General features: G+C 33.3%; 2 protein-coding genes and 1 pseudogene across 2 annotated transcripts; 1 reads left to right on the top strand and 2 right to left on the bottom strand.

Annotated features, from left to right (window-relative positions):
- Positions 1 to 6013: 6013 nt before the first annotated feature.
- LOC120145953 lies at positions 6014 to 6955 on the bottom strand. The gene has a single exon (XM_039159643.1). The coding sequence runs from the start codon at positions 6953 to 6955 to the stop codon at positions 6014 to 6016; it is 942 nt and encodes a 313-aa protein (XP_039015574.1).
- Positions 6954 to 8812, top strand: LOC120145952 (annotated as a pseudogene).
- Positions 8813 to 10226: 1414 nt separating this feature from the next.
- Positions 10227 to 27027, bottom strand: LOC120145851 (sister chromatid cohesion protein PDS5 homolog A-like). Its single transcript, XM_039159577.1, has 31 exons — positions 26865 to 27027; positions 26122 to 26355; positions 25838 to 26019; positions 24745 to 24865; positions 24150 to 24371; positions 23757 to 23973; positions 23505 to 23650; positions 23271 to 23428; positions 23047 to 23196; positions 22929 to 22977; positions 22303 to 22491; positions 21577 to 21756; positions 20171 to 20310; positions 19747 to 19873; positions 17297 to 17437; positions 17120 to 17185; positions 15625 to 15761; positions 14255 to 14372; positions 13873 to 14001; positions 13588 to 13781; positions 13329 to 13476; positions 13093 to 13230; positions 12945 to 13016; positions 12374 to 12787; positions 12164 to 12231; positions 12028 to 12079; positions 11685 to 11771; positions 11146 to 11192; positions 10734 to 10825; positions 10532 to 10602; positions 10227 to 10377 (listed from the first exon to the last, which is right to left on the bottom strand). The coding sequence occupies exons 1-31, from the start codon at positions 26958 to 26960 to the stop codon at positions 10345 to 10347; spliced, it is 4218 nt and encodes a 1405-aa protein (XP_039015508.1). The 5' UTR covers positions 26961 to 27027; the 3' UTR covers positions 10227 to 10344.
- Positions 27028 to 27150: the final 123 nt, after the last annotated feature.

Below are 27150 nucleotides of genomic sequence, written 5' to 3'. Positions count from 1 at the left end.
CAATTACTAACTGATCTAATCAGACATTTAAGGTTGATACTTTAGAATCCCACTATGTTTTCATATGCATCAAGAGAGCGTTCAGGTATGACCGGAGTAATTTGAGCTGATAAAGGAGAAACGAGGATTCAGGGCACTTACCATCCATGTCAATCGATCGGACTATCGAACAATTCCCAAAACTAATGTATATCAATGAGTTAATTCATTGCCCTTTCATGGTATTCACTCTTTAATACCAACAACTCTTATTCATAGATCATCTTTAGAAATATTATCGAATAAGTCTTAAGGAGACAAACAAATATTCCAATGGTCTTTACTTCATTACCACGTTTCAACTATATCTGACAATACTGACGTACTTGATTAATGATTCATGACCCATAAGGACAACTCATCAAGTAAATTCAATAGTGTTTCCAGATTCATCTAAAACACTTATTTAATCCTCAATCATTGAGGTTACTTAGTTCATTTAACAATCATCTCTATCTCGGTTACTTTAGAGTTTTTTGGAGTAATATATACGTTTCTGAATTCCAGATACATATTGTACTTTCTTTTAGTTCAATTTAGTCAATCTTATATTCGTGGTTTATTTGTCTCATGAATTTCCACTTCTTAGTACCGAATGCGCTGTAGAGTTGATCTGAGCTAAACACTTACATAATTATCATCAATCCAAACTTGAGAAGATGAACAAGCATTCAAGTGATATCTATGCAATTCAAGTACTGACATAGTATTACCGTTGATCGACCCGCTTAAGGTGTTTTTCATAGCTTTCTAAGGGTAATGCCACATCCATATTTATTTGAATTCCTTAATGAACCCAAAACATTTACTTATTCTTGGCCATAAGGGTATTTTGGTCATTTTGGTGCTAAATATTTTTCCACTCATTTCAAAGCTTGAGGATATCTATTCATTCTGGGGCTTTGTGATATTCTTGAGTCATTTCCATTACAGGGGTATTTTGGTCATTTTATAGATCCAATGTTTTACAATCATTTCCTTCTGTCCGATCTTATTATCGAATTCAAACTTATCATATTTTCCAGTTCTTTTGAACAATTCAGACAAAAGAAGACCCTCAATAATTTATTCTTAACTTAGAGATTTTCAGGTCAATTGCCTTCTTAGAAGTTACAAACATGTTATCAATAATTTTCTGAACAAAGACAGATCTTAACCATTAAATTCGTAATTTATCGAGTTAAGTACGAATTCTCAAAGTACTTTCTCATTCAGGGTTAACTAAGACTATTTTACCTCTCAATGGTATTTTTGTAATTTCTTAACCAGATAACTTCGGTATTAACTCTTAACGAAAATAATATAATATAGAGATCATGTGATTAATTGCTTTCTTAAACATTCTCTGATCTTGAAATGATTCCCTTTAACAGACTTCTAGCATCTTGCACAAACCCTCGTGGGGTTAAAAAAACCAGTTATCCAAATCTTCTAATTAAAACTAGCATTTCTTATGCACATCTGTAGTTTTATCAGACCAATAAGTCTTTTCAGAGTTATTAATCAACTTTCAGGGGCAATTCTTATCATTTTCCAACGTAAGTGTAATTTCGTAATTTTACCTAATCGAAGTATTTCCATACCTTATCAAACGAGATAGATTATAAATTGCATATCCAATGTTGATTCCTATATCACTTAATCTTATAACTTGTAATTAAATTCAAATTGTCCTTCAATTTCTTATATTAGTCATCTGATCCATATTCAGTTACCGAATTTTTACTGTATTCGAATCGAGTGTAGAACTTCATTAATTACACATATGAGACCAAACATTTCCATTCATTTATCAATACCAACATGTTCTATAAAGCATAAAGAGGTAGTATTGTATTATCTTGATTTTCGTGCCATACTGATCGCCCATTAAATTCCATTTGAACGTCCTCGATCTTTAATTCAACTTCCAATAATTCCTCAGATGTGTCGAAACGATTTTTAAAACGTGTGGGGAAGCGAGATTTAGAAAAACCACGTCATTTTTAATTATTCTCTTTATGTTTGATTTTTAATTAAAAACAATGTGATTTTAGAAAACCTCTCGTTTCGAAAATTTGGAAATTCCTTTACAATAAAAACATATGGTTCGAGGAGTCGCCACCAATCTTTGATTAGGGTGTGATTGGGCACCCAAAAATGTTTTGCCATTTTAAATAAAAAAATTAATTTTAATTAAAACAAAAAATTTAGGTCTGCATTACCAAAATTCGAGTTCGGGAGTCGGTTACGCGTGGGGAAGTATTAGCACCCCCACAACGCCCTAAATCGGTACCTGTCGATTAATTAATGTCTTTGCAATGAAATTTACAAATTTGAGTTTAATTTGATTTATGATCCCCGACAAAACACCACATGAATTTTACAAAATTCAAAAGCACCCAAAATAGATTGAATTAAAATTACCAGGCCTTTAGAAAGATAAAGAATATTCAATTATTTACAAATATCGAGACCAGATCTTAGATAAGTTCTAACTATCTTTTCTCGATAAATTTAAATAGCCGAATATTTCTTTTTCTTTCGTTCCCAAATTTTAAAAGCGATAAATTAATTTCTTAGGTGTCACTGATGGAATATACTTTTAATTTAAAATCATCAAAAGTGGATATCTAATCAGTTAAGACAACCCACTTAAAATAATTTTAAATTAAAAAGATATTACCTTTAATTAAATTATGTAAATACATTGAGTTTATGCACGTGAGGCTAACATGCAAATCATACTAAAATGATGTCATATAAAAATTAATTAAACCAATATTTTAAAATATCATGCAATGTGACATTTCCATAAAAATTATATACACATTTTATAACTAAAAATATATACTATATACATAGTTATATTTAATGAACAAATATGACCTAAACAAAACAAACGAAAACATAATACAACAAATTATAAATTTCAGAAAATAAATATATTTATTAAAACGAGGACTAAATGATATCAAATAAAACTTTAATAACCTAATTATAAATAAAATATGAATTAAGGTAGAAATGCTAGTATTATACCATATTAAATACTAAGAACTGAAATGAAACTATTCCTATTGCAGGGGACTAAAAACAGAATAAATCCCAACACACTCATGACTAAAGTGCAACATGCAAAAATATGAAGGTCAAATATCTAAACAACAGAAAATAAACAAATCAACACTAGGACGAAAATTAAATGAACCATAAAATAAATAAACAGAATTAAAAACATGCAAACTTCGACCTAGGGACTAAAATGAAACATGCAAAAATTAACAGTTCAATGTATAAAGAACAGAAGCTAAATACAATACCACTCAGGACTAAAATTGAGTACGCGTAAAATATGGAGACGAAATCAGAAACACAAAAACACCTATTTAAGGACTAAAATGTATTAAGCTGCAAATGAAAATGACTCATATGGAAAATGACCCAAGCGCAAAACATGAACCTTAAGGATTAAAATGGTAAAAACAGAAAATAAAAGGTTAAAATAAAATAACAGAAATTAAAGTGTGAAAATCAGGAAAGATACAAAGATAACCGTCTGAATGTATTTTCTTTGATCTGCCGTCATCCACCGTCCGATTGTCATGATTTTTCAATAGGTTGTTTGTGTTGGCATCGCGCAACTTTTCACCGTTCGGAATATTGATCGCAGATTCCGATCACCGGCAAGAGGCTAAAAACCGTCCGGATTTGTTTTCTCCGATCCGTCACCTTCCACCGTCTGATCGTCCTGATTTTTCAATATGTTGTTCGTGATGGCCTTCCGCAACTTTTGACCGTTCGGAATGTTGATCAAAGATTCCGATCACCGGAAAGAGGCTAAAAACCGCCCGGATTTGTTTTCTCCGATCCGTCACCGTCCACCGTCTGATCGTCCTGATTTTTCAATATGTTGTTCGTGATGGCCTTACGCAACTTTTGACCGCTCGGAATGTTGATCGGATATCCCGATCTCCGGAGAGAATCCGACAGATTACGAGAAGTGTTGTTTTCTATTTTTTTTCCTCCTTCCTCTCACGTTTTGGCCTCCTCTCTGTCTATGGTCTCTCCTCCCACCTCTCCCACGAGCCCCCTTCTTTATTTCATTTCCACTGAATCCCACTTGTCCTTTTGCATCTTAATTTCCTTGCATTTGGTGAAGTTTTGATAAGTTTAGGTATGATTAATTGACTTTTTCCTCTTTTTTCTTCCATCTCCAGGAAAGAGAGAGACCTTTACAAACAAATTTGTTTTCTTTTTTCTTGATGGCCCCCCCACGTTAGTCTCCCCTCATCAATCTCCTTAAAGTGGTTGCATGCTTCTCATTTTATTTTCTGTGGGATAATAACATTTAGGGTGGGTATAATTTGGTTGAAGTATGTGAATAATTTAGGGTAGGTAATGAATCATCCGGATAAATCAAGCATCTACAAGATGCATATCAACAGAAATTACATAAAGAAAACGAAGCTTAATTCCTAAAAACGGATCGAATCGGGTGATAAATCAGTGAAAACCAGCTTACCGGGTTTGAATTTGACGAAACAGACTTTGGATTCAGGACGTTGAAAAATATAAAATATGACTTTTCGAAAATTTTGACTTTTTCGGTCAAAGTCAACGGTCAATGGCGATCAACTGTCAACGATTTTACACAAATATCACCTAACAGAAATTAATTACAAATTAGGCACCATTCTAAAAATATTTACAAAACTAGCACCCGAGTTTTACACAAATATCACCCTAACAGAAATTAATTACAAATTAGGACTTCCCCACGCGCAGTGGCGGCGCGTGCGGTGCCGTGAAGTATCCAAAAATTCCTGAAAAAATTCCTAAAAATTATTTTAAGGCATTTTGTGATACTAAGCTTGGTTCACAATTTTGAACGGCAAAGAGCTCGTTTCCGGAACATCAAAAACTTTGACCGCTTCACCTCCCTCATGCACCGCCGCTGACGGAAACAAGGAGGACACCGGCGGACTCAGAATGACACAAAGAACACGATGGCGCGGGAGGTGTAAAAAACGGAGTAACAATCGGCGATGAATTTAAGATTTTTCTCGGCGGTGGTGCTAAAAAAAGGTCAAAACTTTGACTCGAAATTCATGACATTTGACAGCGTTTCACTTCAATTGATTTAAGGGATTTTCATCAGTCGATGATAAACACGATGGTGGTTTCAAATCGACAATCGGATGTCGAACGGCGTCTGAATCGGGTTTGAAAGTTGGATGTTATAGGATAAAATTTGAGAAATTGATTTCTGTTTTGAAAACAGAAATCACGCATATAACATGTCTGCCGACATTATTTGGGTGAATTTAGGGTTTGATCTCTGAATTTCCTACAACTCTAAAACATGCTACAGGTTTTAAAAATTTTCATTTTAATCAATTTTCTTCCCAAAATACCAACTAAATCCACCACTTTATAATTTCTAAAATTTAGCTCCTAAATTGATGTGTTACACACACACACCATCACTTTTTTATTTTATCAAGGAATATATTCCTTATTTTATTTTATTTATAATATTATTTATTTATTTATTCTTTATATTATATGTTAGATAAAATTTTATAGTTTCATAGTAAATAGATAAAATACATATACTATTATAGTATTATAAAGTGAATTCCTCTCTAATAAAAAAATTATATAATAATAAATAAATATATAATTATGATATTTAATGTTAATATAAAAATTTAATTTAAAATTAATCACGTCAATTTTAGATAAGAGGAAATTTTAATTTTAAATTAAAATTAATTTAATTTTAAAATAATGTTAATAAATAATTTAATTAATTTAAATTTAAGTAACTAATTTTAAATATAACTATTACAATATTATTAATGATATATATTTATAATACAGTTTTAAGAATTAAATTAGAACAATTCATCTATGTAATTTTATATTTTAGATAATTTAAAGTTTGTTACGGCGCAATTAATAGCGTATTGCGGTGTTACATAACGGTTTTTTACCGCAACAATTGTGATACGATTCTCTTATCACGTTGCACCAATATTACGTCGTGATAACCTTCAAAAACGTTACATGCGGGCTTTACGCTGTGTTGCATCCGCGTAGTACACATCTGACCCGCCTCCGCGGATGCGAGTGCAACAATCGAAGAGCAGTCTCGGTGACCAAATTTCCCACAACCGAAACAGATAAGCGGTAGTCCCTCGTAATACCATCTATTATCAACTTCAATTTTTGGCACAAGAGATTTACCAAAATCGACTTCGACACAGGCGCGAGCAAACCGTCCTTTCGAGGCATAACTGGTATTCGGGTCCACCTTCAACGCTCTCCCAATGGTGTTGTCCATTGCAAAAAGCATACGTTCACTGTAATAATGTATCGGGAGTTCTGGAAACCGAACCCACACTGCAGTCGAATCTATAGTGGTTGAAGAAGGGTGAAAGTCAGCAAACCATCTCCGAACCGTAAGATAGTGACCATAAATAATCCATGGTCCTTCCTCTATAGAAAATCTAAGGTCATCCACCGAGGAAAACTTAGTTAAGAAATATCCATCACCAACGTCTATCAATTCATAGTCTGCTTTCGGCGCCCACGTTTTCCTGTTTCTTTCATCAAGATCCCGGAATCCTATAGACTTCCCAAGTAGTTTCAGAATTAGGCAATTAGTCCATCTAACTTGCAGGCTATCCCTATATCTCTCTGACGTCGTCAACGACGGCCAAGAATCCTTGCAACCTACCGCTATTAATCCTTCGTTCTTGTCAATGGGTCCAAACTCATCTGAATCTTGGAAGCCATTGATCAGACTTTTTCCTATAAGCATATTCCGATAGGACGGCCTTCTCTCATCCTGATTATTGGTTTCCAACTCCGTATGGCTATCCTCCTCCATGGTGACTTCGGCGCTTCTTCCCAAGGATTCAGGAGCCATGACTTTGACTTTTTTTCTTACTTCTCTCCAGTTGGTCATTTTCCTGATTGGATCTCTCGTTATTTGCATTACTCATCAGTGTTTTGGAATTATTATCATAAACAAAGATCAAACAACGACGATGGAAGAATAAGAATTGACAACCTTGCAATGGCCTTAACACTTAGGATGCTATATAGAGAGAGATGTTGTAGCAACACTCACTAGTCAACCAAGATTTTATATGTTGATCTAATATCTTCTCATGACTAAATTTTGTGTAAAGTTACTCAAATTTAATATATTCATATATATTGAAACATTCGTTGTCAGATGGTTAAAAGACTTTAGAACAGATAATACCGTTCAATTATAATCACCTCTAGATTAATTTTTTAAAAAAGAAATAAAAGAAAGTTCTAACCTTATCTATTATGCCAGGAAAAAGATTATAATCCTATAATCTTGCTAACGGTAATGAACAAGATTTAGGTATTAAATTACCTAGCAACAATTAGACATTTATGCTGCCAAATGGGATTTCTATTAATGGGGAAATCTTTTCTATAAATTTCTTTCCAAAAATTATAGTGAACCACCAAATTGTTCTACCGAAATGTTTAAAGAATAGTAAAGATCGAAAAAAGAAATAACAAAGAGAAGCCTGTCGTACTACTACCACTATAAATTTCATCATTGCAAATGAATGTTTGTGAGAAAATTGAGATAAAATATGAAGTGTATTCATAGCATCACTTTCTCCATTCTCTTATCTCTCTCTTTGTTACTTTTTCTCAATAGCCATTGCATCTTTTGATGAAGCTGGTACGTTTGATCTCTTTTCTTCTTCTTCTTTTCTTAACTATTATCCTTCATTTAAGTTTATTCATTGGTGGTGAATAAAATTATACACCATTAGTGCATTAAATACAATCATTTTTTCTGTGCAGAGGATGAAACTGTATTTACTTACATAGAAGGAACTGATAAGGGGCCAAAGGAATGGGGGAAACTAGACCCACATTGGAAACTTTGTGACACTAGAAAACTGCAGTCTCCTATAGATATTCCCAGTGGAAAACTGCAACTTGTTCCTAGTCTGGGGAAGTTGAAAATGAACTATAATCCTGTCCCTGCTGTTCTCAAGAACCGTGGACATGATATTAAGGTAAAATTGTGTTTAAACCCCTCGATTATTGTTTCATAATGAAAAATTCTATTATCATACAATATCAGATAAGGTGGAAAGGAGATGCTAGGAAAATTAACATAAACGGCACCGATTATAAACTGCTTCAGTGCCATTAGCATTCACCATCTGAGCACACATTCAATGGAACTAGGTATATTTCTGTGTCTTCTTATCCCGGCACACGCATACATAGTTAATTATTGTTTTGTTAAACAGGTATGCATTGGAACTCCACATGGTTCACAAAAGTGATCATGGAGAGATGGCTGTTACTGCTGTTGTTTATAAATATGGTCGGCCTGATCCCTTCCTCAGTAGGGTATGCATGCTTAACACCTTCATTGAAATCTATAATGGAGTACTTGTTTTCTCTTAATTGATTTTTGTTTTTGTCAGCTTTTTCACGACATAAAAACACTAGGAGAAGAAGAGAAAATTTTGGGAAATACTAATCCAGGAGATATCAAGTTTGATACTACAAACTACTTCAGATATATTGGTTCACTTACCGTTCCTCCATGTACTGAGGGTGTTGTTTGGAAACTTATCCAAAAGGTATTTCTCTTTAATAAAATTGAAAACATTATATAAACAAAACAAAAAATCTATACACAAATCATGTAAACTGAGTTTTAGGTGGTCATTCTTATCATTATTTTTGGATCATTTAGAATTCTAAATTCTAAACAAAAAAAAAATCTATACACAAATCATGTAAACTAAGTTTTAGGTGGTCATTCTTATCATCATTTGTGTATAGATTTTTAATAAATTTTAATTATATAAACGAACAAAAAAGAATCTACACCAACTAACTTAAAATTACACATTAAATCATTTAAAATTTAAATTTTTATAAATTAAATTAATGATAATCATCGTTAATAGTACTCGTGAATGTGAACGTGGTAGAATTTTCCTATCAGAAATTACTTTCTTGCAATAGTATCAATGATTTCTAAGTTGATGTATTTGATAGATTAATAGTAATAAATTATAAAAATAAAGGGTATTAAATTGCTTACCAAAATTTAGTGACGTGTACTGCCAAATGGAAAGGTAATTAATCATAAGTCAAGTTTAAGCATAGAACAATCATCTAGGGGGAAATCTTTTCCAATAATTTCTCACCAGCTAGGACCAGGTAAGGCAATTTCGTAACCAATAAATGATATTTTTATTGTAATGATAAAAATAAAACTGTGTTCAAATGATAAACAGTGTACAAAATAATTGTAGTATCATCAATAACTTCTTACCAGAGTCCAGAATCCTAATATTTCTTACCAGAAATGATCTATTCAATAGAAAAACTATGATTTAAAAATATTTTTAAAAATGTTAATATATATATATATATGTATAATTTAATGATTTTAAAAAATATTGGAAAAATATTAATTTCTTGACTTCAAATGTTTCAAAAGAAATTGTGTAAAACTAAAATATCCATGTAAACATGATGCTGAAAAATGAAAATAAAAAGATTTAATTACTATTTAAATTCGTTAAAATTAGAATATACAAAAAAATAAATGTTAAATACTTTCTAAACAATTAAAATATACTTGCAAAACTTAATTTAAATGTATAGACTATGTTTTTTATTGTAAAATCACATGCAACATAATCTTTATAAATCCATATATAATGTTACATGTTTTTATATAAATTTCAAAATAGAAAATAAGTTAATAACGGTACACATTGAAAAATAGATGTATTGATCTTTACAATTTAGAGTGAACTGTATATTCAAAATAATTGTGTTACCAATATAAAAACAAGAAAAATTTTATGATTTCATATCAAAATTAACTTCTCCAAGAGCTAAAAACACTTAAATCTATGATTAAATTTGAAAATCCTATTTAAAAAGAAGCTGATTGTTTTGCATTTTGTAACATTACCATTTGCTGTCGAATGAACTTTTTTTTACATGAAGGGACACTGTCAAATGCTTTTGAACAATAAAACAAATGTTAAAGGAAAGCATATTTAATTAATAAAGTAGGCCATAATCAAACTACTTTTACCAGACCATCATACAAACAAAAACAGAAAGGATAATTACTAGTAGTGATATTATGGTCCATAATTACTGATCATACACCCACACTATACTTGAAAAGGAATAAGCAACGCAATCGGTAGAAAGGGATTACAGCAGGCAGGATTAAAACCAGCGGCCATTGCATTTGACATTTACCATCCCACTTTACTCTTTTCGTCTCCGAGTTCTTCTTGCAACCTGAAGCAATCCCAAACAAACCATATTCATTTTGAATATAAATGGTCTGTGCAGTGTAGACCAATATTTTTAAAAATATATATATATGATAATATTTCCTTGTTTAAGAAACAGATATTAAAAAAAGAAGAAAATGTAAAAGTGGTGCACTTACACGATCTCCCTCTATAAATTCTGATACTGATGATGAATTTCTGGATGATCTCTCTTCCTTCTTGCCCTTTTCTGGACCATAAAATTAATCACCTTTCTATATATTTAAAATATTACAAAAGCCCTTTAATGGCCGACATGTAAGGAACAGGCAAGAGTTTCAACTGAAAATAATAGTATTATAAAATGTAAAGATAAATTACCTCTCCAATGAACCTTACTGTGCTCCATATTTAATTTTGTCTTAGACTGTTGTCTGGAATCATTTCTCAGCTTAACAGCTGTCTCTTTCACACTATTGACAGCAGAATGCAACAAAAGAATAGCAGAAAAACAGCAATGAGTTATAATGGAAACAAGATTACTATCAAATGCTACACACTACAGAAGTGTTAATTTATCTGGTTGCCACAGGCAAATCGAACAAAGTTTAGGCATTGCTAAACAGCAGAAACAATTGGAGTCCCAAAGAGTTGGATTAATTTGCATGATGAAGCAAACAAAGGAAATGATATAAGCAATATGTCCAATAATAATTTCACGGGCAATTGAATGGGTGCTGGGAAAGCAAGATGCAGGTCGTTATAGCCAAAAAAATATTATAGACCAACTTACCATTGCCGCAAATGCAAGGTGTTTGGTTTATCTGATGGCTGAACCTCATTTCATGCAAAAAATGGACAGAACAAGATTAATATAATAAAATCACAAAGATGAACAATGAAGGATCAGAAAAATGACGCTAAAAAATCATATGCTTAGATGGATGGAAAATCATGTAGGATTGGACAGCAATTATGCCATCGTATTTTGTAAATATTATATTTGTTGCTGTTTCTTATTCTCGGTGTAACAGGATTATTTTGCCAATAACCACTTTGTTTGGTATTTAAGGCAGGCACCATATCCAGGTTCTAAGTAAAGCAACACCCCCTGCCCTCCTCCCAAATCGGCTAATTTGCCATCATTAATAGAGTCGAAAGAATATAATTAATTTCAGTTCTCTAGTCTGAGGTCAGAGCAAATTTAATTCTAACTAGACTGGCGTATTTATGGAACTGGACAAAGAATCCAATTCCTTTACATCTTTAAAACATAAACACATGCTTAACAGTTTGAAGCTCAAAAGAAACACTCTTAGCTTTCACACTTACCCTCTCCGTCAAGGAACAGTCACTTATTGTCTCCCAGCTCTCACTGTCCAAGCATAATATATCAACTTCTCCACTATCACATGTGATCTGTCAATTGCAAGAAAACAAATCTAATCAAAACAAATATTTGCTCATAGCTAAACTGAAAAAGAAAATACGAGCATGAACATTCAATTCTAAATCAAAGAAATCTCACTATTTCTTGGAGACATTAGAGACAAACCAAATAAATAAAAATCAACAAATTGAGTAAAATTAAATTCCACACAGTTCCTAAGCAGCACCTAAAATTTCTATTAGAGAACAAATACCCCATTGAATAACAATATTTGCAAGAATTTACCTTGTGAGTGTTGTTTTCTGGATTAAAGTCATCAACTGTGCCTGTATAGAAACTGAAAAATAAAGAAAAAAATCAAACTAAAATTCGCACAAACTTCAAAACTTGCAGAAGTACATACCTTGAACAAAAGACTTACCAGTTATCAAATGTAGACCATACTTTGATCCGCTGTCCAACTAATGCCTTATTTCCGGTGCCCATTTCCTGCTTAGCTCAAAATACAGCTAGTTATTGGCCAATATATATACAGAGCATACTTATAGCAGAAGGCAGAGATGCTAAAGCTACAATCGTGTCAGTCAGAGAAAGATCTTACTTTTGAGCTAAATAGAATGTTGAGCTTTACCTTGTGACTATTGTCCGCTTCAGCAGTGTTGCTTTTATTTGCACCAACATTTCCCTCCAATACACTATATCTTTCAACTTTCTTGGTTGAAACTTCTGGTTCCATCTGAAAAGCTTTCTGAGTGAAAGAATTGGAAGAAGAAAATGCCTTCCCTTTTTCTAAAGCTGATTCAGAACTGTTAGATGCACCACATTCCTGCTCATTAAAGTCCTTATTGTGTGACCCAACAGATCCCAATGCATTTGGAGAAACATCACGTATTCGCCTATGTCCCAAACTGATATCCTGCCTTGTAGGTTTTTTATGCACTACAAGTGCCCCACGAGTTGAAAAATCTTCATGCTTATGTGATACCATGTTAAAAGTATCATTCTCGTGACACTTCCGACCACGTTTATGAACAGAGCTAACTGGCTGTAACATAGATGCAATCAACAATCTCCAATTGAAATACTAGCATGTATGTGTGTATGTGTGCATGCACAAGCACAAGGATGAAGGATGGCATTCAAACATAAAATCCATAAGTATATTAATCATGCCAATCATATATCAACAACTTCATACGCACCGGAGAGATTTGAGACTTGAAAATGTGAACGACCTTCTCAACAAAAGTTTGAGTAAGAAAACTAAAATTAGCCTGCACACAAAACTAAATTAGAATTTTGGCAAAACCTTTTAAATGCAGAAGAGGAAACATGTCATCGGGAACTTGCCTCTTCATTTTCCATAGGATTTATTTTATAAAATGATGATGGAAGCAAAATCTTTACTGGTCTGGGTAAAGAGGAGATGCCTTTCTGATAAAATGAATTTACACCAGAAATTCCAACATTGGCTAGAAAGTGCAGCCTCTGCATTGTAAGAAATTGCCTTATTCACAAAAAGTTGTTAGGTTGAAATGAACTACATTAGTCACCCAACAAAGAAATCTAAAAAGTTAAAGTCTCACTGGAGTTCTCTGAGCATCATCAGCATCCTTTGCTCTTTTAATAGCACGAAATATATAATACAAAGTGAAAGCAGCATCGTTGATAAGATCCATATCATCATCAATGTTATTAGAGTTGATTAATGTGTGTAAGAACAAAAGAAGTGGACTGCAAAACGGGAAAAAAAAAAACTAACATCACCAAAACTGGCAGTGGCATCATCCATGCTCAGCTTGTGGAAAACCGGAATACAAAACTTGACTTCTGAAAAACATTTACCCACAAAATTGAGCATATAATGCTTCATCCTCACAACCTTCAGGTGGGAAGTCTTCATCATGCGCAAGCACATGGATCAAGAATACCACCAAGTATGCTGGGTAGAACATAATTGACCCTCCCTGCACAATAGATGTTTGGTGTATTCGAGTTTCTCTAGCATATTCCTTGATAAACTCCATATATTTGAATGACTAGAAGAGTAAATCAGCTTGTACGAATTAGTAAAATGCAAAGAATATAGATTATATTTACAAGATATATCAGAAAAATGGAAATGCTTACATGCTGTAGATCCTTGAAGCCATCAGCGGTAGCCAGCATAAAAGCACAAACATATCTTATAGGTATAACTCGTTCCTTCAACAGCTTGTGTAATTTATCAAGAAATGATATCCTGACAGAAGAAGAATCCTGGAAAATCAAAGCAGAAGTAATTAACCGGAAATACAATGATATAACCGAAAAGAAACAACTATTTTCAAGAAAATCAAAAGCTGAGGCATGCAGGAAGAAACATGAAAACTGAAGGCACATTTTAAACAAAGTAAAGTCATATATTCCATTATTAAAAAAATATTTAATTCAAGGAATGTTTTACATGGTTAGGCAATAGGAGTCCATGATAAGTGCTTAGACTTCAAATTGCTAGAGCAAACCTACTTACCTTTCCTATCAAAATTGTGAAGCGAAAAATATCTGGAGAAATATGTAGGTCCCATCTTCTAGAAAGCTGGAGAACAGATTTTGCAGCAGCCAGTCTTATATAATCCCTGTCATCTGCACTGCATTAGAACATAAAGCTAATGCATGAGTAATGAGAAAAGGTTTTCAATAATCTCTGAAGCAAAAGAATAACATAATATATATGTAGAAAGAAGGCAATTAGGACTCTTTTCAGCCAGTTTTTGATTTAAAGTTATATTAATAGTTGCTTTCATTTCAGCTGTTTTTTAGAATTATTCTTATTTTAATTAGAACTCTCTTTCTTAAAAGATAAGATAGTCTTAGGAAACAAGAAAACTAATAGTCTTAAGGTTGTGTTCTACCACATCATATAAGAAAAAAAATCTCCTTTTCACCAAAACTAACATGGTGTCAGAGCTAGGTTCTTAACCCTAGTATAACATGGAAAACCGATATCTAAGTATGTCAGAGCCTCATCACTGCAGCGGCCAACAATATCTTTTTTCACAAGGATTCCGAATTTTGAAAGTTTTGGGATTCATACACTGATAGGGCTTCGACCTTTTATTTTAAGATCTCTTAGGGTTATTTTAAGATATATAAGCAAGTTTAGTTTCAAAAGGAGAGAAGCCACAAACGAAGTTGCATGGATCTTAAGGGAATACAACCTTCAATTTCTCTTTTCTACCTCCTTTATTTCTTTTGTTGTAGTATTAACTATGGCAGAACTCCTTTTTGTTGAATTTTCTTTTCGGAAAATTTTTTGATGCACAGGCTACGTAAAGCATAAACTCCACAACCTTACCATTTGAATGCCATTTATCACATTTAGAGTTTAGAGTTTAGGTTTAGATGTTAGATGTTTGGGTTCAAGGTATAAGGTTTAGGATTAAAATAGGCAAGGCTGTGGAGTCTAAATTTTACACAGCCTACGTATCAAATAATTTCCCTTTCTTTTTTTCATTAACTAGATTAGTTTTCTAGAATTACAATGGATCCTAACTTTATAGTGCTTGATTTCTTTTCTTTATGAATTCAAGATTTTTTATTAATTTTTTTTATAAGGGGAGGCCTTGTTAAAAAACCCCTTCATACTTCTCAGCCTCCAAAAGGAGGCCAATAGGTAGCGGAAGGGGGAAAAGAGTACCTCAAGTTTATTCAAGATTTAAAGCAAAATACATAGGGTTCAACCAAACACCATACAAAGCAAACCAGACAGTAAAAAAACACACAAAAAACAGGATAGCATTCCTGCTTACAGCCTCATTAAAACCATAGGGTTAAACCTTTGCCTCAGTACTCCAAGTGGATGTAAGGAGATAGACAATGTACATATTTTAGAAATCATACCATGAGATTATATCATCAACCTTATCCTCCTTCTGAAGCATCTTCAACAAAATGTCCAACAATGACTTAATTTGTCTATTGATATTACACCCTCGATGGGGCAAAAAACTCTTGACAAGCATCTTAAGCCCATAAATCTGAAAAGGATAGTCATCAAACTAAATTAGCCATAAAAAACCTTACCAGCCAGTAAAATGTATATCCTAACATTAATGAAGTATCCTATGTTCACTATATCATTGTTCTAACTTTCATCTCAAAACCAAATAAATTTTATTAGAGCATTTGAAGCTTAAATTAGGGTAAATATACATATTTTGATACCTGAACTTGGCTTCAAGGTGCAATTTGGTATATAAACATTTTTGGTCCAATTAGGTATTTGACCTGTTGGTTCAAATTGGTACCCAAAGTTCACTTTTTGGTCCAAATTATTACTTGCGTAGATCACTTATTTTAACCAATCTAAACTATGAAGCCAAGTTTAGATTCGAACCTAAAAGCCAAGTTCAAGTACCTAATTAGACCAAAAAAGGTTTAGATACCAAATTGAACCTTAAAGCAAATTCAGGTACCTAATTGAACCAAAAAAAGTTTAGGTGCCAAATTGCACTTTTAAGCTAAACTCAGGTACCATAATGTATATTCACCCCTTAAATTATAAGCCACTGAATCAGAAGATTCTTACTTATACAATGTGTTGGTTCTTTGAGAGAGAGAAGGCAATATAAATGCCAGATTTATCTAGAAACAATCAAAATAGTTCTTAACAAGACATTCATATCTAAAGGTAAAAATGATTGAGAATTAAGAGTTAAAGTTGTTAGGCGTGAGTAGCAATTTACTTAAAGCAACCACAGACCAATATACACAATAGCATATCAACTAATATTCTTGCTAAAAGTTGAAGTTAGCACGTTAGACTCGCACTCATCCCTAACAGCCCTGGTGGACTTTTATCTATGTCAACCAGACGAACTTGAAGCAGGACTTAACATACTTAGAAAGTTAATTCACCATTTAGAGAAAAGTGCTACACTAACATTATATCCATTCACACCCAAAAAAATCCATCTATCGTTGTAATATTAGAAGTATGATTAACAAAGGTTCTGGAATCCATCATTGTTTTTTAGAAAAATATATTTCCATATATCATTTCCTTAACGATAAGTATACATGGTTTGATCTGCAAGCTGAACCTAACTTGCTCTCAGTCACTTGATGACCATTTAACTTAATTTCCCTTCTCAGTCAAAAAAAAAACTTAATTTCCCTTCTCAGTCAAAAAAAAAAACTTAATTTCCCTTCTCAGTCAAAAAAAAACTTAATTTCCCTTCATATTTTGCATTTTTAATCAGTTTATGACAATGCTGCAGTTGAAAGATAAAATCTGATCTTAATTATTAAAACATCAAACTCAACTCTAAAGGAAATCGACATAAGTATAATTAATTAAGACATACATAGGAAAGCTCCCTCTTCTAACACTAACCTTTAGCTTGCAAGTAGTACACCCAGAGTTATCCTCAATGTCTGAATGATTATCCAATGATTTTGCCTTCAGAGATTAAACTAAAAAAATAGTCAGCACATAACAATTACCAAAAGCAGATTAGATACTCCAGCCACTAAATTAAAGAAAAGCACTAAGCAAACACAAATTAGTTACCTGAAAAATCTTTTCATACACGTATTCTGTGATTTCTCTATCATGATCTTCAAAAGTTGAAACAGAATATTGGGCAATACAGCCCAATGACTGCAAAACCGTTGCAGTATTCTGCCCACGATGAAGAGAATCCACAAGTCCCTGAACATGAACAGTTACAGATTGTCAAGGTTAATTTGCAAAACAGAGTTAATTTCCTTTTATTTAAAAAAAATCACCACAAGCAACCCTCTTGAGCCTTGAAAATTACATAACAACAGGCCAATATTACAATCAGGCTTCAATTCAAAGTTTGCACTTCTGCTGAATGCATTAGGTAAAGGACAGATCCAGCCTAACTGAAGACCAATTCTAAAACTATATTGCTAATTTGACTAAAATGACCATATGAAGGTAATTATATAGATGATACATGACATTGAAAATTAGTCAGCAAGGGACAGTGACTTATAATCAAATTTAAAATTTGAAATAGAATTTAGCTTCCAGCTGGACTATTATTGAATTAAAAAGACAAACAAAACAAAAAAATTTAAAATCTGAACCTCCATCTCAACTTTTAAAATTTATCGGGATGGGGTATTTGGAGGAGAGATTTCATTTCAATCAAGGTTTCCAAAAATTAATTTAATTTTATTAGTTAAAATATTTCAAAGTTGAGGAATTTCAAGGAACTGGAGCACCTCAAAATCCCTATTGAAATTCCACCAAGAGAGGTTTTCAAATCCCCTCCAAAAGCCCTCACTTTACCCCACATGACCCACAGTACAATGAAAAAATTAGAAGACAAAATATCATTTTATTTAACTCTAATAAATATATTATTTGTGTATTGTAACAATATCTATCCACTTTTACAAATCTAATAATACTCCTATTGCATATTTTTCTTTTAATATTATCACTTCTTTTTACAATTTTTTAATTTCATTAAATTCCAGGAGCATAAATTTCATTCTACGAAATATTTATTCAAACAAAACAATTACAGATACTAGCATTTTAAAATTATGCATTTTAAAATGCCCTCATTTCAAATTTCTTCAGAATTTTAAAATTTCCCGTCCAAATGCACTAAGAGTGCATTTAAAGAACACAGCATTCAACTTCAAATTAACATCACTAAAAGAGGGGTTCAGGGTATTGAAGATGTTTTATGTCCTCTTTGCAAGTTGGTGGAGGAGTCTTCCTCACATTTATTTTTTACCTGTTCTGTTGCGTGGTCTTTATGGAACAAATTCTTGAAGTTGTGGAGGCTCAATTCTGTTTTTCATGCTAATGCCAAGATTTTTCTCCAAGCCTGAGAAGATTTGATGATCAATTCTGCTATATGGTCATTTGTTCCAGGGGTTGTTCTCTGGACCATTTGGAAAGTCAGGAAGTCTATTGTGTTCGAAGGGGGGAAGTTAGACCAGTTTGAATTATTTTTCTTAGCAAGGTTTAGGCTTGCTTCCTGGTTTTTAGCCAATTATAAGGAGATTTCTATTCCTAAGGATTCTCTTATCTCTGATCCTTCTCTAGGGGATTCTTGTTCCTCCTCCAATAAAGCGGTTGTAACTAAGATCCCTTGGTCTCCTCCCCCTAAGGGCTTCATTAAATTGAATGTTGATGCTGCTTCTAGTTGCGACTGGAAGAGAAGTGGATTAGGTGGAGTTTTAAGAGATTATTCTGGTTTGATTGTAGGTTCTTTCAAGGAGTCTTCTGGTCCAGGCCCTCCAACCTTAATGGAGCTTAAAGCTATTCAAAAGGGATTATCTTTCTTTGTCTCTTTTCGAGGGATTGTTAAGGATCGTTTGATAATAGAGAGTGATAACAGAGTGGCAGTGGACTGGATTAAGAACGTTGAATCATGCCCAGATGTGTATGTTTTTATTGTTAAAGACATAGTTGATAGGCTTAAAGTTTTTCAAGGAGTTGTTAGATGGGTTGCTAGGACGGCGAACTTAGAGGCTGATGCCTTAGCTAAGGCAGGAATAGGCTGACTTTAGTGTTATTGTTTAGGGTTGTTTTATGGTTTTCTGTTTCTGTAAGGGGTGTATTTCTTTGTTGTATTTCTTATGTAACTTTCTTGTGATTAATGAAATCTTAAGGCACTCTTTTCCTCCTTCCGCTGATTAAGGAGCTTCTCTACGAGCTCCATTAATCAAGAAGGGGGTTTTTAATGAGGCCTGCAATTCTTATAAAAAAAAGCATCACTAAACTATCAATTAACAAAAAACAGTTAGAGGCTAATCTTACAGGTTACTTGTATGAGCTTATAAATTTCTAAACTTAAAATCAAATGCTCTGTCTATTTCTTCTTTTCCTTTTCACATCTTGTTCACCGGCTATATCAGGCTTAAATCCACTTTTATAACTTTAGGTTTTGTCCATTTATAAGGATATGGTAACTAAATATAATTGAGATAAGCACACCATTAGATAGAAGAAAAAAAAGGAGATATGCACACCTTACATAACTCTGAGAAAACATATTGCTCAGATACATCTATAAGTGAAGCAATTGCAGAAACAGCATATTTCGACTGAGTGCGAGTTCCCTCGAGACAGATCTTTTTCAAAACAGAGTCAAAGTCACTGCATGCACATTGACAAGAATTAAAAAGAAACAGTTGGTATAGAACCAAACAAAAAAATTTAAGTATGGTTAGAATGGCAGCAAAACAATAATGCTTTGAAACTTGCAACCAATCAAACTAAATTGACATCAGCTTGCTCCTTTGAGAAATTAAACAATAAAAATTGTCGATAAACATTAAATCCCTTTCTCATACTACAAAATGCATTTAAGATCGTGAACTTCAAAACACATCTTTCTATCAGTTCTAACAGGAGTATCAAGTGCGAAGTGCTGAAAAAGAACATGGAAATTACCTGAATTTAACAGAGATATGAGGCCCTGCTTTCGCTAAAACTAGAATGATCTTATCATGAATCAGATACTTCTCTTTAAACAACAGGGGTAGCTGAAGTTCTGAACCCCTCATGAGTGATGGGAAATTGCTGATGATAACCTGTATCATGTAAAATGTGATTGAAAAAAAAATTTGGAGTCTACAAAAATCAATCAAAATCAATGTTCATGGAGGACATGCTTTTACTTATCGAAAAGGCAATTCAAAAGTTAACTTTCTATCATGGAACTACTTCTATGTCCAGATTTCACTGTCTCTCTTCAACATTTCTCCTTAAGAAGTACCTTAAAGATTAATTTTAGGAAAAACTCCAGTTTTTCTCCTACTGACTCATGCTCTTATTGAATACATAATCTTCAATCATGATCATTAAATGTACAGGAAAGATAGTGGATAGGTAGAGTTAAAACAAGAAAGATCAGAAAGTTCTGAAGCAACAGCATTACAAGGCAGTTATCATGTTTATCTTCAAAATAGCAGTCATGTAATTAATAAGACTGTGTTTGGCATCATTTCTCAAACCACCCTGGTAATCTAATCACACTACAGTGATCTTGTTACTGGAGTGATCTCATCACTCATGATCTAAAATCACCAGCTGATTAATAATCATTAATCATTGAAAATTGAGAATCACTATGTTTGATGTTACTAAATTCAAATATTTTTCTGTTTGAAATACCTACGTAACCACCCTGTTTGAAATACCTACGTAACCACCCTGTTTGAAATACATGTTTGATCTTGTTACTTGATTTTTTTGTATGATAAAAGCAACCCAAGCTCAAAATAAAGCTCAAATTTCAAGATATGATACTAGAATCAAATAAGAAAGTTTATTTCCTAACTAGACAAGTCATTTAATTAAATTAGTTGAATGTCAAGCTCAAGCTCAATTCATTTCTTAACCAAGCAGGCTGAGTCAATATTCTTTAGTAGCTGAGCATGAGATTACATACATGCAGCTTGGCACGTTTCAATATCTAAATCAATTGTGTGAAGCATTCATAAAGTAAATACCTTACACTTTGGTGTTCACATACTTGCCAATTTATGTACAATAATATATCAAATCATTCATGCGTAACAGTGCTCTAGTCTATGTTATTGAAGAATCACAGCAAATATAGAGGTTTGTGAAACTATTTGTGCAACTGTGTATGTGCAACAAATAAACTATTTCTGCATATAAATTTAAACAGAAAATTACAATTCACCATTAGGTGCATTGCGTATTCAGATTAAAACATAAACTTCTTCTTGAGGATGATGATGCGCGCCAAACTTCCGAGTGTAAATCTCCTTTCAAAAGGGGGGAAAAATAAATCACACCATCGAGATTCAATTAGAAACAATTGTTCTTACCAGGAGTAGTTCTATTGAAAAGGCTTCCAAATGATTGCTTTCCAACCCACTAGTGGAAACAAGATTGAGAATGCAACGGACATGCTCAGAGTCAAATATATTAAACAAACACTTTGAGGAGAGCAACTGCAAAAACTCAAAGTGTGGATGTTTATTCCCAATCACCTTAAGGAATTTATCCTGAAAAGGAAAAGTAAAATTTTGGGATAACTTATAGAGAAGATTAAAAAATATCAACAAATTTTGGATAACATGCTCAGGCTTGTGTTAGCCTTTCTTCCTTTCAAAATCTACATCTGCAAGCAATATATGGCTGAAGAGTAAGTAAAAACAAGTGCCAATTTATGTTTTAAGTAAGAACCTTTTCCTTTCTGTGAAAAGGTACCAAACAGAATCCAGAGCTTTATCACAATTAGAAAATTGGGTGAAGAAATCCAACTAAGAATTTGCACATGTGTTTTTCGATAGTCACTTAGTCAGACAGGTGTTGCTTACCATCACAAACACTTTTTCAGTTCAACCTAAAGTAAAAGAGACCTTTTTTCCGGGCTTATAAAACAATACTTCCTTTTTCATGAGTATCTCACACAGTGTGTCAATTCTCTTACTTTGGGTAGGCTGTATGATAAGATCTAAGCACAGGGATGGGATACTGAACATGACAACCTTATTGCACCATGCAAAAGTATTAAAAGAAAGCATGTGAGAAAAAGTTAAACAACGCACTCTTTTCTCCAGGGCACTTTCAAGTGTCGCATCATCCAGCAACACATTGAGTGAAGAGAAAATTTTGTTGTCCTTCGTATGATTCAACTTGTCAAAGCACTCTTCAGCTTTGGATGGAACAGGGAATGAAGCCGACATTTTTACAAAAGAACTTTTCAACTTCTTCTGTATATCCTCTGAACTAATCTCCTGCAATAAATATTTATCTGCTTTGTTAATCAAACCCAGCAAACAGTACACTTGGAAGAACAAAAATGTAAAACACACAGACCCTATACAACACACATATTAATAGGATATACCAGTTGTAATGATGTTATGGGAAGGGAAACTTAAAAACGAAATAACATCACCCATAAGAAAACATTCTGCATGTATGCATGCATATGTCTTGACTATTTGCACAACATTTGAAGGAAAGAATGCAAGGCAGAAGGCAAAGCCAAAACCAAGAGTGATGCACATCAAGTAAATATTTGGAAAGGCAATGGTTGCAATATAACTGCAAACGTCAAGTTAGAAATCATAGACCTTCGCTATTAGAAAGCAAGAGCTTTAGGAGAGATGATCTATTATGCCCTCAAATAAATATTATGACTTTCCGGAAAGCAGTACAAACAATCTACCTTCTCTTTCCTTCGTAAGGCCAAAAAATTCCGCATTTCAGTTTGCAACCTGAAAGAAAAAAGAGAAGGTAATAATGCATATGCCACTATCACTCAAGCAGTAATTTAAAATAAATACCTTCTTTTCTGAGATAAAATAGCAGTGAGAGCCTTCACATGCGAAGGGCTGAAAAGAGAAAACAAATGGATCCAGTGCCTAGTCCTCTCTTCAACTGGAAGAAGAACAGGAAATAACTCCTCCGCAATAACAAGTTCGATGTTTTGGGACCTAAACATCAAATTTCACATTATATGAGAACAGTTTTAGTTTTCTTATCCCCAATAATGTGCGAATATGAATACCTAAATTCTTTGCAATCTTTATCATAGCAAAGCATCAGGACTTTGCAAGGAATCTGCTCAAAGTGATCACATATTGTGATATGCCCTTCTGCACACTTGTCACAATAATCTCGATATACTTCCATCACTTTCTGCAAGGCTTTCTTTCTAACTGAAATCTGCATAAGAATAGAATATTGAGTGGTAGACAACTATAAAAGCATACTTATCACACCAATATCCAAAACAAGTTACCTTCTTATCCCTAAGTCTCTCTGTAAACTCAGATATGAATTCAGGTGAAGTATATTTAAGGTTAGACCTAGCAATATCACAGGCAACAATCACTGCCTGCATTCTCACTTTATCATCGAAGTCCAGCAGTCGATCTTTAACGGAAGCTGTTGAAGTTGCAATTCAAAGAATGAAGATAAGTATAAGATTTTGGATGCTGTGAACAAAGATACATGCACAACAATCAAAGATATTTGTTAGGGAATTGCTTACTGTGAAGTTCAAGAGATTCTATCCCTAAGGGATTGGCCAAGCAACAAGCTTTAGCACATTGTAGAGCAGCAACTCTAACTTCTGAAGATTTATCAGCAAATCTTTTCAAAAACTCTACAAAGAGAGCATGATATCTTTGTGCAACACGGTATTCAGGACATAAAAGAAGTTTTCCAATTAAATTAACAGCCTTTATTCTTGCATCAACCTGATCAGTCTGTAGATAAACAAAGCTATTTCAATAACAATTAGAAACAATTTTCAAAGTATAAAAATTAAAACATAAAAGACGCTTTGTTAAGAAACAATTAACAAGAGATTGTAATGCTACATCCAAACAATTTTAGCAATATTAATAGCAGATAGCGCAGGAACATAATGAGAATGTTGTACCATTAATTCCTGGGTCAAACTAGGGATGATAGCATCAAGCATCTCAGGAGCACACTGAAAGATTTTCAACACAATTTCATGATAGGATTCTTTGAGCTCACTACCTACAGAATCTCTATCCAAGGAGCAAGATTTTAAAAATCCACAAATGTAGGGCTGAAGCTTTTCTGCACAACTTTGGATAATAGAGGCAGCAAGCTGAGAAGCTGCAGAAGTTGTATCCTGTATAAGAGACAAACAATTTTTCATTTTTACATGCATGCTTGTGTATACCAATGAATGAAATTCATTGACCACGAGGTGCCAAAAATCTCCAATATGATATTAGAATGATGTATGAAAAATGATCCACAATCTTGCCACTGAAATGAACACAGATACACAAATTTTCAGCTCTATTTGAATTGCAAAACAAATAATTGCAGTCCGGGAAATATCTTATGCATATGATATATAATGACAAATTAAATCAATATCAGTTCATTTTGCCTCCTCCTAAAATGCACAACCCCTGTTTTGGCTAGAAGTTCTGGGAAACACAAGCTAAAAACAGTCTCAGTTGAAACGGAAAAAAAAAGGTCTGCAACCCACTCACCTTACGTTCTTGTATGAGATTTCCCAAAATAACTTCCATAAGCTGGGAGGATACTTCCTCGTTTAGAATATCACTCATTATAGACAGAATATCATTGATTAAACTCTGTTGATGGTGATCTCTGGGAAGAAAGAAATATTAGATTTTATTATCACAACATATAGAAAATTGCGTGTCAAAACAACAAGAGTAATGAAGCAATAAATAAAGGCATAGGAAGAAATCTGTGGCAGGTATATATAGTGATCATTGAATGAAAAGCCTGACACACCACTGAGGCAATAAATGCTCCACGGTAAACAATGATTGCATTAAAATAGAAGAATTTCACAGTTAAAACATTTCACTGACATTCAACTAGGAGGGATAAAGATGTATACTGCAAAGTTACAATAAATTTAATGGAAACACTCAAATCATAATAAGTTACTAAGATCTGCATGGTTACATGAAAACATTAACAATTTAACTTGAGAAGCGTGAACAAATATAACTTTTATCAAGCATTTTTATCATGAATGAAATAATTAGGAAAAAATTGTAACATGTTCTCAACTTGAGCAAAAGTTAGTCAGAAATCAGAGACATGTAAAACATTTTGATAGAAAATATATGGAGACACGTAAAACATAACAGAGTAAAAGATACATGGCCCTTGTAGGTTAGTCTTGTATGAAAAAGATCATACAGAAAGGACTACGTTAATTTAAGGCACAATTGTATGATGTAAAATTCAAAGCTACAATAAATTTAATGGAGGCTCTGTTAGAAATAAGTTATTAAAATATGAATGGCAAGTAGTTTAAAGAAGTTAAAAGTTTCACTTGAGCGGCAATGAGAACTTTTATCAAATGATTGGGAGATAAATTGTAACACTTTCTCAACTTTACTTAAAGTTACGATTCAGAGACACTTAAAGACAGATAAATTAAGAAAGAGATAGCCCTTGTAGGTTAATCTTGATCGAAAAAGATCATACAAAAATAAGGATTAAGTTAATTCAAGGTACAATATCATAGAATTTGTTTAATTAAATAAAAAAACATAAAATTACGATGTATATACAGAACATAAAGGGAGACAGGAATCTGACCTCACAACTGAGAAAAAAATATTAAACATTTCAATGATCAAATCATCGCAATCAATATCCAGCATTATCACACAACATTTGCATCGGGCAACAGTCTCCAATATTTTAACCCTCCTTGAGAAGAATGCACTTGTAGAATCAGCAAGCTCCACGAACACACTGAGAATGAGTTTAAAAATGTCCTGAAACAAGAGTTCAGAAACTTGAATGATAAAAAAGGAGCCCAATGACAAAGGTGTACAAATAACCGTGTAATCTCACAACCAGATGGAAAAAAATGTTACCCTGAGATATTTATCTGCAAAAGGTGGTTGAGGTGCCAGGATCCGAAAAAATTCACCGACACAAATGGCCACCAAAAGTCTTGCATCTTTATCAGTATGGTTAGATAGACCGTGCTTAATGATAGAATTCCTCAACGGTTCCGTGGCTGCCTTTAATTTTCCCAACATTTGCGCCTTTGTAGAAGCTTCATTCGCTGAAGGCTGCTCTATTTGTGACAATGCATTCACAGCTTGCTGCAAATAGTATTTTAACCACGTGGAGGAGATTACATAAGGTTCTTCTCAACAAAATTAAATTCTCTCAAAGAAGCTCCCAGTCTAAGGTAACTACTTAATTACAAAATTCTGGGAAAGAGAAATGCATTTGGTAAATTTAACCTGATAAGAGAGATCTAAGAAGTTGAACCATAGTGCCAAATACTCAAAATATATTCGATAGAATATCAAGAAACATTTCAGCATTTTCATAATATAAACTAACTGTTCTACATTGTTATCAGTACGCCGACATTTTACTTGAATTCAATTTTCGAAGTAAATCCATGTTCGTGGCTAACAATTTAATTAACAGAGAAAAATGGTAACAAGTGATTTTATAAGAATATAAGCACCTAATCATTCGCTGCACAACACTCTGTAATCAGTAGTATTCAACAGTCCTAGCGATTTGTTGGAGAAATTCCACTTTTCTATTTCCAAAGAGATAAGAAGAAGAAGAAGAAGAAGAAGAAATTTATGCTTACACGAAGAGATTTGATGAGGACATCTTTGTTAGGGCGAGAGAGTTGGGTGAGTTTGGTGCCGATTCCGGAGATGAGTTGCAATGTTGATTCGTCCATTTAGCAAGGAATACTACACTGAGAGGTTCGGTTGGGTAAAAATAAAGAAAAATGTTAGCAGAGCAACGGAGGATTTATTTTTTCTTTAATTTTGAAAAAAAAAAATCTTTGGGAGGGACAAACGAGAAAAAGAGTGCCCTTGTTTGAGCGGGAGGAATCCCGCCTTTTGAAGAGCGTGAACATGACGCGC

Source organism: Hibiscus syriacus, unplaced genomic scaffold, assembly GCF_006381635.1.
Source record: "Hibiscus syriacus cultivar Baekdansim isolate YM2019G1 unplaced genomic scaffold, ASM638163v2 tig00110895_pilon, whole genome shotgun sequence".
Lineage (NCBI taxonomy): Eukaryota > Viridiplantae > Streptophyta > Magnoliopsida > Malvales > Malvaceae > Hibiscus > Hibiscus syriacus.
This window is presented reverse-complemented; position numbering and strand designations above follow the sequence as displayed.

Bases quoted from the DNA above. Each gene is read 5' to 3' on its own strand.
- LOC120145953 (XM_039159643.1), bottom strand. From the start codon at position 6,955: ATGGCTCCTGAATCCTTGGGAAGAAGCGCCGAAGTCACCATGGAGGAG.
- LOC120145851 (XM_039159577.1), bottom strand. From the start codon at position 26,960: ATGGACGAATCAACATTGCAACTCATCTCCGGAATCGGCACCAAACTC. The intron at 14,373-15,624 runs GTATGATTTCTA...GTTCTAATGCAG, and splicing joins GTTGATGATATAATCTCATG to TGCAGATGACAGGGATTATA. The intron at 11,772-12,027 runs GTAAATTCTTGC...TGCAATTGACAG, and splicing joins CAGAAAACAACACTCACAAG to ATCACATGTGATAGTGGAGA.